Source organism: Electrona antarctica (genome assembly GCF_951216825.1).
Source record: "Electrona antarctica genome assembly, chromosome: 21".
Taxonomy (NCBI): domain Eukaryota; kingdom Metazoa; phylum Chordata; class Actinopteri; order Myctophiformes; family Myctophidae; genus Electrona; species Electrona antarctica.
In genome coordinates, this window is record NC_136802.1 from 40378910 (window position 1) to 40391892 (window position 12983).

Here is a 12983-nt window from a genome sequence, read left to right on the forward strand (position 1 = left end):
TGCCCTAGGGTAGGCGGTCAAAAAAGTCATGACATTTGTAATGGAATTATACCGTTATATATTCTATGCTTTATTGTTGCTACACTGCCTGTCTTTGGGCATTGCACATAGGAGTAATATACTCATTATTGCGCTAAATGATTGATATATAGGTCTGGAAATTGCCTATTTTCTGGAAAACTTTTGGAAATTCATTGGTACAAATGTGTGGGAACACTGTGGGCTGTATTTTGAGTGTCTTAAGTACCAGGTCTTATGACTTAACTTAAGACCTGGAGGTGTGGCCAATGCTGTTTGGCCACTCAAAATAGCTAAACAGCATTGGCCACGCCTCCAGGTCTTAAGTTAAGTAATAAGACCTGGTACTTAAGACACTCACTCTAAAATAGCCGGGGCGCCTGATGGAGGGGAAAGGAACTGGTTGGAATAACGTGTTCCTTCCACGCGCTACGTCCAACCAGGGAAACTCCCCCCTGTCAGGTGTAAAGGAGCAACTTGGACACTCAGGCATGAAGGAAGCATGAGTTCAAGTCCGGTGCTCTCCCCCATGTCCCCCATATATGGGGACTAGGTTGGCGGAGGGTGTGTAGAGCCCAGGATCACATTAGATAATTGACACAGTGGTGAAAAATGGGTTACAAAATTGTGGGATAAAAATTATAAAAAAAAAAAAAAGACACTCAAAATACAGCCCTGTACCTCAACCTATAACAGTGATTTTCAACCCCTTTCAATGTCCATTATTTATTCTGCATTTGAGCCACAGACCACCATTTCATGACATTTAGCCTCTCGGATCCAAAACTATGTTGTTATCGTTGGGAAGGATTTTGTCCCCAATTCCCTGCTGTATTGATGTTGGTACCATTAGGAGAGATACCAGCCAAACGTTGATCAGAATAACAATTCTTACGAGTCCATTTGGTTTAATTTTACGAGAGTTAAAAAAGGGTCCTTTTGGTCATTTAGCTGATGGGGACCACCTGGAACCCCCTCAAAGACCACTGGTGGTCCCCGCGGGCCCGGGACTACTGGTTGAAAACCACTTACCTATAACAATACCTCATCATAACATATATAGTGGAGTAAAAGGTGTAATACAGTACTTGTTTGTTTCTGGAGTAGTATATAAAATGTAAAAGAAAATACTCAAGTAAAGTACGTATACAGCATACTGTACGTACATTGAGTAAAATGTACCGCTGGCTATTAGTTAACAATCAAGCTCTCTACAATAAAATGTGTCATTCTCATATCATCGATGCGCACAACATTTAGGCAGAGGTTATCCTGTTAACCCATTTTGGTGTTAGCATTATGATATGCTTTAGCTATTGAAAAATAGCAGATCTACAAGCTCATAGCGCGCCACCGAGTGGCGCGCTACGAGCTTGTAGATCTGCTATTTTGTTTTAAATCGAAGAACGACTGACACAGAAACATAGCTTTTTCAGAAAACTGTCAGGATGTAGAAGACATTTTTGGAATCTGATCTCAGGTCAAAATGGGTTAAGTGTTAGCCTGTTAGACACAATTATATATATCAGATGATTTGTGCATAACAACAGTATTGGTGACAATGAGGGGTTGGAATGAACTCGCCTACTGTTGATATTTTTTAACACTTACGGCTGTCTTATATGACTTGCAACCTGTAATGGTAATGATAGTTTCTCTAAAATACCCCTAGAGTGAAGGTGCATGTCGCTTCTCCAAAACAACTGATCTTCAGCTTTGCTAACTTGAAGACCGGTTATTGTCGTCGAGTGAAGTTTTAATCAGGCTTATGACCATAATGTTATATTTTGATATCAATGTTGACGATTAAATTGTAGGCCTACCGTAGAGCTATCACACGTACATGTAATAGACAGGTCATGAGTTCATGTTTTGTGTTGTATTGTTGCGTTGTATCATGAAATGGTGCATGTGATAATATGAAATATGTTGTTTCTTTGATACGATCGAGACCCCAGGAAGAGTATAGCTGCTGTGATGCACAGTAAGCTAATGGGGATCTAATAAATACATCAAAACAGTGTTTCTCAAACCTTTTCATGTCAATAAGGACACCCCCCCCCGGAAAATGTATTATCCGCGGACCAGCGGAAAAGAGTCAGAAAGAGTTTGTCGAGACAGCGATTGGAATGCGACCTGTTCACACACACATACAGTAAGGTGTACGGTATGGTCGTCATCATCATCGATGCAGCTCGCGTCTCTTCTTACTGCCCTCGTTGCTGTGGTGGATCCGGTAGGTCTTCCTGGCCTGAGCTCTCTCCTTCTCCACGACCTCCGTGTCGTCCAGGATCTCTAGGCCCGGGAGCTGGCTGATCACATACTGCCTGTATTCAGAGTAAAGTCATATTATTACATTATATTACATTCATGACTCTGACCTCTTAAGACATTCCCCCCCCCTCACATTTTATGCTTTCTTGCACTGACAAATGGACACTTTATTGTTTGGCATTGCACTGTTAACTTTATTTTTTCTTGTCTTTATTATGACGAGACGTGTGATACACGTATGACGCACTGATTGACTGTATATGCATTATTTGCCCCAACCCGACCCTTTGGTGTGGTTTGGGCTTAAGGGTTTTTATTTTCCAAAAACTCCTCCACCAAACTCCAGACAGTTTTCTTCAGTGCAAAAAGGACATTTCAAATAGCAAAACTATACACTGGCCAAAAATAAAGTGATAATTGATAATTAGAGATATCTAAAATCCCTTCTGTAATTTTCTTTGTCTCTAATATGTCAACAAAATGAAACAATCATTTTGAACCTGGCTTTATCCGATCTTCAGATTTATCGTCCCGAAAAGTATGCAAATTAGTTAATTAATTATTATGCCTAATTTGCATATTTAAACATATCATTTCAGAAAACTTGTAATACAAAAAATCTTAGTTTTAATATAAGTAATCAACTGGAGAAGTTTCATTGTGATAGCTATTAGTTAACCTTTTTTCCCTATTCACCTACCATGTCTCACCTTAAGGCGCCCAACAACTGAACAAATGAGGCCAAACAGGATGAGAACTCTCCTTGATCACACAAGGCCCTGTAGCTCTCCCTCAGGTAGCTCTGGTCCATAGCTCTAAGCGTTTCATTTAGAGCTATGTTACTCTCAACTTCCGCCGCTCGCATGAATGCAGACCAGCCTCTCCTCTTTAGCGTAAATAAAAATAACGTTTTTGCTACTCACCAAAACAAAGGCGGGTCGTGTCATTAGAAAGCCTACTTTCCTTAGTCCCACCCCCCCCCCCCCCCCCCCACCACACGTATAAACTGTACTTTTTGGCCAAAAGGCGATTTTGTTTCCACCGGGAAAAAAAATACTTTTAGTTACTCCGCTGCGCCTTCTACCGATATTGCCCAGAGAACTGCCCCATAGAGAATATTTTTCCTCTGGTGAAAATAAATCCCTTTCTGGCCAAAAAGTACCGTTTATACGTGTGGTGGGGGGCTCAGAGTGCGTCCACTAAGGAAAGTAGGCTTTCTAATGACACAACCCGCCTTTGTTTTGGTGAGTAGCAAAAACGTTCTTTTTATTTACGCTAAAGAGGAGAGAGAGGCTGGTCTGCATTCATGCGAGCGGCGGAAGTTGAGAGTAACATAGCTCTAAATGAAACGCATTAGAGCTATGGACCAGAGCTCTCCCTCAGGTATGTTACCTGTGTTGCTGCCCACGTCTAACTAACTTTGTCTGTCCTGATCCTACCGCAGGTCACAGAAACAAATACTGTAGCAACATTTCCTCTTAAATACCTCAATATAAATTCTCCCATAAATAACCCCTTGTATAAAAGTAATCTAAACATCACTAAAGATGCATTTCAATTAAACACGTATAACTTGTGTTGGAAACTCAATGAAAATTAAACTCAAAGCATAGGAAACACCCCACCCCTGCACAGCACTTGCACCTTCCTAATCAAGGGAAAATGCCACCAGCAGTGCAGTGCAGGAGAGACATTTTGCAAACATCAGTGAACATATACGGTTTTCAATACACCAGTTTAAAACATGTCCTTGAATGTTATAGAAAGCAGTTTGATGCATGTACAGCCCACACTTTTTGACTTGAGAGCTACTTTCAAAATGAGCTCTGCAAGATCTACCCACCAAATCAATTATTATACCATTGCTGAAAATAGTTTAAATATGTACCTGAGGGGGCTTCGGAATAGTAGAGTTCGTGTTACATTCTGTACAGTATAAGACAAATGCACTTGGAATGGGAAATAGAGGGGGAGATATTTAAATGAAATACTCTTTAGGGGCATGTCATGTGATCTACCTGCACAGCCTTTGTGATCTACTGGTAGATCGCGATCTACCTTTTGGGCACCCCTGATGTAGTATAGGGCACGGTCTGCCCCGTGAGCCGTGACACATACTGTAATATTTGCGTTTCCCTCTTGATAGTGACGACTGAAGCCATTTGTGATTTCCCACTGTACGTGCCGCGGAGGCATACGTTAGACCGACGTACCAATAGTCCGACATACGTGGCCGGTTAAGACTCACGTCACCTGTGGCTCCAACATTCGTGGCCGGTTAACCCATTTAGGGCGGGAACCCCTTTTGCTGTTTTAAACATTATGTTATAATTTAGCTATTGAAAAATAGCAGATCTACAAGCTCGTAGCGCGCCACGAGCTTGTAGGTCTGCTATTTTTGAAAAATCGTGAAAACATTTATTTCAGAAAACTGGAGGATTTAGAAGATTTTTTTTTTAATTTTGAGGTCAGGCCGGTTACGACACATGCGTGGCCGGTTAAGACACATGCGTGGCCGGTTAAGACACATGCGTGGCCGTGGTTAAGACACATGCGTGGCCGGTTAAGACACATGCGTGGCCGGTTAAGACACATGCGTGGCCGGTTAAGACACATGCGTGGCCGCGGTTAAGACACATGCGTGGCCGGTTAAGACACATGCGTGGCCGGTTAAGACACATGCGTGGCCGCGGTTAAGACACATGCGTGGCCGGTTAAGACACATGCGTGGCCGGTTAAGACTCACCCGTGCATGGCTCCGACATATGTGGCCGATTTAAGACCGCGTGGGTTAAGGGTTAAGTGTTAGGTTAGGGTGTCGGACTATTGCGTGTCGGGCTGTTAGGACGTCGGACCAAAGATATGCACCCACATGCTGCCCTAAATGCATTAAAACAAGGCCTTGTGCTTTGAGCTTCTCGATCTGCTGCGTTTGAATTTGAATCCTGAAAAGTAACAGTTTTTTAGGACATAAGAGGTTTCCAACCGATGTGTGATGTCTAGCGTGGTCATGAAATGGTCCATTAAAGACTCCCGCAGTTTACCTGTAATCTCCATACTTTTACCTGTAATCTCTATACTGGGTGAGAGTGATGGAGTTTACCTGTAATCTATTACCTGTAATCTCTATACTGGGTGAGAGTGATGGAGTTTACCTGTAATCTATTACCTGTAATCTCTATACTGGGTGAGAGTGATGGAGTTTACCTGTAATCTATTACCTGTAATCTCTATACTGGGTGAGGCTGATGGAGTTTACCTGTAATCTCTATACTGGGTGAGGGTGATGGAGTTTACCTGTAATATATTACCTGTAATCTCTAGTGAGAGTGATGGAGTTTACCTGTAATCTAATATCTAGTGAGGGTGATGGAGTTTACCTGTAATCTATTACCTGTAATCTCTAGTGAGAGTGATGGAGTTTACCTGTAATCTATTACCTGTAATCTCTATACTGGGTGAGGGTGATGGAGTTTACCTGTAATCTATTACCTGTAATCTCTAGTGAGAGTGATGGAGTTTACCTGTAATCTATTACCTGTAATCTCTATACTGGGTGAGAGTGATGTAGTTTACCTGTAATCTATTACCTGTAATCTCTATACTGGGTGAGAGTGATGTAGTTTACCTGTAATCTATTACCTGTAATCTCTATACTGGGTGAGAGTGATGGAGTTTACCTGTAATCTATTACCTGTAATCTCTATACTGGGTGAGGGTGATGGAGTTTACCTGTAATATATTACCTGTAATCTCTAGTGAGAGTGATGGAGTTTACCTGTAATCTATTACCTGTAATCTCTATACTGGGTGAGAGTGATGGAGTTTACCTGTAATCTATTACCTGTAATCTCTAGTGAGAGTGATGGAGTTTACCTGTAATCTATTACCTGTAATCTCTAGTGAGAGTGATGGAGTTTACCTGTAATCTATTACCTGTAATCTCTAGTGAGAGTGATGGAGTTTACCTGTAATCTATTACCTGTAATCTCTAGTGAGAGTGATGGAGTTTACCTGTAATCTATTACCTGTAATCTCTAGTGAGAGTGATGGAGTTTACCTGTAATCTATTACCTGTAATCTCTAGTGAGAGTGATGGAGTTTACCTGTAATCTATTACCTGTAATCTCTATACTGGGTGAGAGTGATGGAGTTTACCTGTAATCTATTACCTGTAATCTCTATACTGGGTGAGAGTGATGGAGTTTACCTGTAATCTATTACCTGTAATCTCTATACTGGGTGAGAGTGATGGAGTTTACCTGTAATCTATTACCTGTAATCTCTATACTGGGTGAGAGTGATGGAGTTTACCTGTAATCTATTACCTGTAATCTCTATACTGGGTGAGAGTGATGGAGTTTACCTGTAATCTATTACCTGTAATCTCTATACTGGGTGAGGGTGATGGAGTTTACCTGTAATCTATTACCTGTAATCTCTAGTGAGAGTGATGGAGTTTACCTGTAATGTCTATACTGGATGAGAGTGATGGAGTTTACCTGTAATCTCTATACTGGATGAGAGTGATGGAGTTTACCTGTAATCTATTACCTGTAATCTCTAGTGAGAGTGATGGAGTTTACCTGTAATCTATTACCTGTAATCTCTATACTGGGTGAGGGTGATGGAGTTTACCTGTAATCTATTACCTGTAATCTCTAGTGAGAGTGATGGAGTTTACCTGTACTCTATTACCTGTAATCTCTATACTGGGTGAGAGTGATGGAGTTTACCTGTAATCTATTACCTGTAATCTCTATACTGGGTGAGGGTGATGGAGTTTACCTGTAATCTATTACCTGTAATCTCTATACTGTAATCTCTAGTGAGAGTGATGGAGTTTACCTGTAATCTATTACCTGTAATCTCTATACTGGGTGAGAGTGATGGAGTTTACCTGTAATCTATTACCTGTAATCTCTATACTGGGTGAGGGTGATGGAGTTTACCTGTAATCTATTACCTGTAATCTCTATACTGGGTGAGAGTGATGTAGTTTACCTGTAATCTATTACCTGTATTCTCTATACTGGGTGAGAGTGATGGAGTTTACCTGTAATCTATTACCTGTAATCTCTATACTGGGTGAGAGTGATGGAGTTTACCTGTAATCTATTACCTGTAATCTCTATACTGGGTGAGAGTGATGGAGTTTACCTGTAATTTATTACCTGTAATCTCTATACTGGGTGAGAGTGATGGAGTTTACCTGTAATCTATTACCTGTAATCTCTAGTGAGAGTGATGGAGTTTACCTGTAATCTATTACCTGTAATCTCTATACTGGGTGAGAGTGATGGAGTTTACCTGTAATCTATTACCTGTAATCTCTATACTGGGTGAGAGTGATGGAGTTTACCTGTAATCTATTACCTGTAATCTCTAGTGAGAGTGATGGAGTTTACCTGTAATCTATTACCTGTAATCTCTATACTGGGTGAGAGTGATGGAGTTTACCTGTACTCTATTACCTGTAATCTCTATACTGGGTGAGAGTGATGGAGTTTACCTGTAATCTATTACCTGTAATCTCTATACTGGGTGAGGGTGATGGAGTTTACCTGTAATCTATTACCTGTAATCTCTATACTGTAATCTCTAGTGAGAGTGATGGAGTTTACCTGTAATCTATTACCTGTAATCTCTATACTGGGTGAGAGTGATGGAGTTTACCTGTAATCTATTACCTGTAATCTCTATACTGGGTGAGAGTGATGGAGTTTACCTGTAATCTATTACCTGTAATCTCTATACTGGGTGAGAGTGATGGAGTTTACCTGTAATCTATTACCTGTAATCTCTAGTGAGAGTGATGGAGTTTACCTGTAATCTATTACCTGTAATGTCTAGTGAGAGTGATGGAGTTTACCTGTAATCTATTACCTGTAATCTCTAGTGAGAGTGATGGAGTTTACCTGTAATCTATTACCTGTAATCTCTAGTGAGAGTGATGGAGTTTACCTGTAATCTATTACCTGTAATCTCTATACTGCGTGAGACTTCCTCCGTTGAAATAACTCGGTGCCGCCTCGTTGTTCATCATGCTGAGGATCCTGGATGTAAAGAAACACAACTGGTAAATAAACGGTGCGTTTACTGGAGTAGATTCCCAGGCCTTCAAATATAGTCCTCTATCGCACTATATATGGCTTCTATACTTCAGAATTCCAGACAACATAATTATATTCTCTTCTGGGGGTTACGTAAATAGGCCTACGTCCTTGATTGATTGATTGATTGATTGTTTTAGTCCCTTGCGGTCTTGTTTCCATTTTGGCCATTGGTACAAAGAAATGTGAGAACTATTGATTTGATATCAATTAGGGTTGTCCTTCATGTCATTTTTAAATGATTGGAATCAGATCGGCAGCAAAATAAACTTTATGGGGACATCCCTAGTATCAATATTATATCCATTTCATGATATTAGACTGGATATTGTCTGTAATTTCGGATATTGTACTATGTGTGTGTTCTATAAAAAAGAACACACCCTATACTGTGTGTTCTATAAAAAAATATAAATATCGAATCAGGAAAAATGTAATGATCGGAATCGGATCGGGACCAAAAAAGCCCCCAGAGCGGCTGGCCAATGTTGAAGCCGCCGAGACGTAGTGGTCAAAGCTGGTACTGCAGGCGGCCAGTGCATTTAGCACTAGCAAACCCTGCGCAGCTGCAGGTTTAACATTGAGCACTCGTTAGCATTTCCGCATTTTAAACACCAACTGTTGCTGGGCAAATGCGGAAGTACAGTAGAGCGTTCTTCCCAAGCCCCCAGTAAGGCTATCCAACGTTGAAGATGCCACTACCTACTGGCGAAATGTGGAATTGCAGCACTTTCATGGAAGTGGACGGACGTTCATGACGTCACGTGAAAAGCACGGACCTCAAAATTGAGGTCCGGGGCTAGGCTAGGCTAAACTTCCGCTCGCTCGCGCCATTGAGTTATAATTATACTTCCGGAAGTCTTCCGGGTGCTTCAAAGCGCCACTGAGCAACTTCCATTGAAATGAATAGCGAGGAGGGCGAGGCTGTCGCTCCCGGCCCACTCTCTATCCTTTATAACTCCATGGTGTTAACGACATCACGGAACAAAATGGCCGATATAAAGGTAATCGGACGCGGCCGACTGGGCCTACCTGATGTTGGGGAACTTGCGCCGTATCTCCTCCACGAACACGGGCAGGTTGGTGATGCGGTTCTTGTTGATGCACACGGCGGTCACGCTGGGCATGTAGGGGAACTTGACGTGCGCCGTGTAGTTGTTGCAGTCCAGGACCAGCGTGCTGAGGCGCTCCAGCTGGCCCAGGAGGGCAGGGTTCCGATTAACACACTGAATGAAGGATCATAAACCCACTAATACATAGAGCAGGGTTCCAGTTAGCACACTGAATGAAGGATCATAAACCCACTAATACATAGAGCAGGGTTCCAGTTAGCACACTGAATGAAGGATCATAAACCCACTAATACATAGAGCAGGGTTCCAGTTAGCACACTGAATGAAGGATCATAAACCCACTAATACATAGGGCAGGGTTCCAGTTAGCACACTGAATGAAGGATCATAAACCCACTAATACATAGGGCAGGGTTCCGATTAACACACTGAATGTAGGATCATAAACCCACTAATACAGAGAGCAGGGTTCCGATTAACACACTGAATGTAGGATCATAAACCCACTAATACAGAGAGAGCAGGGTTCCAGTTAGCACACTGAATGTAGGATCATAAACCCACTAATACAGAGAGAGCAGGGTTCCAGTTAGCACACTGAATGTAGGATCATAAACCCACTAATACAGAGAGAGCAGGGTTCCAGTTAGCACACTGAATGTAGGATCATAAACCCACTAATACAGAGAGAGCAGGGTTCCAGTTAGCACACTGAATGTAGGATCATAAACCCACTAATACAGAGAGAGCAGGGTTCCAGTTAGCACACTGAATGTAGGATCATAAACCCACTAATACAGGAGGGCAGGGTTCCAGTTAGCACAAAGGATCATTAACCCACTGGATTCCACAATTATTATATCATTGTCTAATTCATTGTAATTATTTGAGATAATCGCAATTATTCTGTCATAATCGTGTCCATGTTGAAAAGTTCTCATACATAAAAAAGGGGAAATAGCTGATCTATACAAGCTTACTTCACTTCGTGATGCATTGTAAGTTTGTAGATCAGCTATTTCCGCTATTGTTTTGGGGAGTATAGCATCTTACAAATAAATGCACCACGTCTCTGTAGTCTGTACGTGTGTGTGTGTACAGATGTGTACATCTGTAAAGACTTGACACACGCGTGCCACACTACCACAGGGAGTGCAGTGCCCGGCCTTCGGTCGGTCGGATACATGGTTGTCCAGAACCGCAAGAAAAGGCTCTGGTCAGGCTCTGCCAGTGGACCTAATGAGCCTAAGTAAGAACGGTCTCGCTGATATCCACCGCCTAGCAGCGTCTCCGTTGCTAGGTAACGCTCAGCTCGCCTGTGGTCCGTCAATGAAATGATTCCCCACCGTCCGCTGCCATTACAGGTGCGATCTACCCGGATATATACCCAGATTTAGTGATGGTTTGACAAAAGTTGGGTTTAGTGTTCTAGGGTTAAATATATGTGCCTTAGTTAGATGTATCAAAATAAATTGAAACATACATTTTATATACTAGTCCTTACCCGTTCTGAATATATGAACAGCAAATGATGTTCAGTGTGGGTAATGCAATGTAATAGATCACATTACTGATAGGGGGGCGGTTGTTTTCCCCGTGTGGGTCTGTTACGTGGAAAAGTGTGTCCCAGTATTAATCTGTGTCCGTCCCAACATGCATTTCACTGGTGACCCGGAAGTGTACAGACAGACAGACAGACAGACAGACAGACAGACAGCGATCGCTAAATTATTAGATAGATTGTAGGCCTACTTAAACAACAACAGCACACTTGAAAAGTGACTAAATGAAAGTGAATCAAATGTAATATGTAAGACCAATCACAGCATACCTCATATCAGGAATATTTAACATGCACCTGACCTGCTTTCCTTCCATTAACAACATACAGTTGGGTGCCACCGATATTGTCCCTTATCATTTGACCCATTTAGGCCTGACCTCAAAACTTTTAAAAATCCTTCTAAATCCTGAAAAAATAGCAGACCTACAAGCTCATGGCGCGCTATGAGCTTGTAGATCTGCTATTCTTCAATAGCTAAATTATAACATAATGTTTAAAACACCAAAAGGGGTTCCCGCCCAAAATGGGTTAACTGTCCTTTTGCGCAGATCACGCAAACCTCAGCAAAAAGAAAAGGACAATATCGATGGCCTCCAACTGTAGGGAGCTTGTGTGGAAAAAACAATCGATTGATAGACGATAAATGCGTCGTAGTGGGAGTCCAACGCTCATTTATACTGCTCTAAAGGATACTCGTCCAGCAGATTGTAGCTCAGGTCCAGGACCTCCAGACGTCCACGGCTCAGGATGCTGTCGTAGGGGATCTCTGATAGGTTCTGGTAGGCCAACGACAGCCTGGGAGAGCCTGGAGGAACATGGGTCTGCTGCTGCTGCCCTGGGAACTGAGGCTAAAACAAGGGCAACACATAGTCAACAACCGGGTTCATGTGTTTGGTCCGACGGAGCATTGGTCCGAACGACAACCTACCTCAAACCCTCACCCTAACCCTAACCTCCCCCGGGGCAGCACACCTAAACCTAACCCCAACCCTCTCCCGACCCCCAACGCACCTCGGACCAATGCTCCTTCAATTTACAATTTACAATTTAGGCATTTAGCAGACGCTCTTAATCCAGAGCGACTTACATCAAGCAATAACAAAAGCATGGCATACATCACATATATAAAAAGTAGTTATCATGAATCATGCGTAAACTAAGAACGTAACAGTGGAGTATCTATGTTAACTATACATACTATACTATATAATATATTATACATGTGTACTATAAAGTGCTATGACTACATAAAGTGCAATTCTAGAGCTGTCTACGTAACAAGCTATAAGTCTGTTTAAAATACTATCTAAGTCTACATAATGTGCTATCTAAGGGGCTAGGCTAGGGCAAGTGCTACGGGCCATGGTGGAGTCTGAAGAGGTGGGTTTTCAGACTACGGCGGAAGATTGGGAGTGAGGCTGCAGTTCTGACTGTGATGGGAAGTGCATTCCATAGTTTTGGAGCCAGAAGGGAGAAGAGTTTGGGACGTGTGGAGCGTTGTCCCGGCGTTTTTAGTGAGGGTACCTCCAGCTTCCCTGCGTTGGACCTGCGTTGGACCATAGTATGCCTCCCCCAACGACCTGCTGCTATGGGTCTGGGCAGGGCTGGACTGGCCATTGGACGTACCGGACATATTCCTGGTGGGCCGCGGCCGTAGGGGGCCGCCATAATATATACAAAATAAATAAACAGGCAGGCAGGCCAATAGGCGGCAGGCCATCATGATAGTTTCACTGTACCTGTATCAGTGAGTGACAAATAAACCCTCTTCTATCTTATTATTGAATCCTTTTGCCAGCATCATTCTTGTGAGAGCAACAAAGGGTTCTGTAGTTGTCTGTTGGTTTGTATAATTTATGTTGTTCTGTAAAAGTAGTGGTATTAGGGCTTTGTTTGTGTGTGCCTCGACGGAGCGGGCGGTATAGTTTCTGCTATCTGCGC

The 12983-nt window shown here is 42.4% G+C and overlaps 1 protein-coding gene across 1 annotated transcript; it reads right to left on the minus strand.

Annotated features, from left to right (window-relative positions):
* Positions 1–2200: 2200 nt before the first annotated feature.
* LOC306914385 (leucine-rich melanocyte differentiation-associated protein) lies at positions 2201–12602 on the minus strand (the record flags this gene model as incomplete). The annotated part of the gene is made up of 5 exons (XM_079491380.1): positions 2201–2345; positions 8271–8348; positions 9438–9620; positions 11736–11890; positions 12567–12602. 5 exons carry the CDS (start codon positions 12600–12602, stop codon positions 2201–2203), a joined length of 597 nt encoding a protein of 198 aa, XP_079347506.1.
* Between the last annotated feature and the right edge of the window lie 381 nt (positions 12603–12983).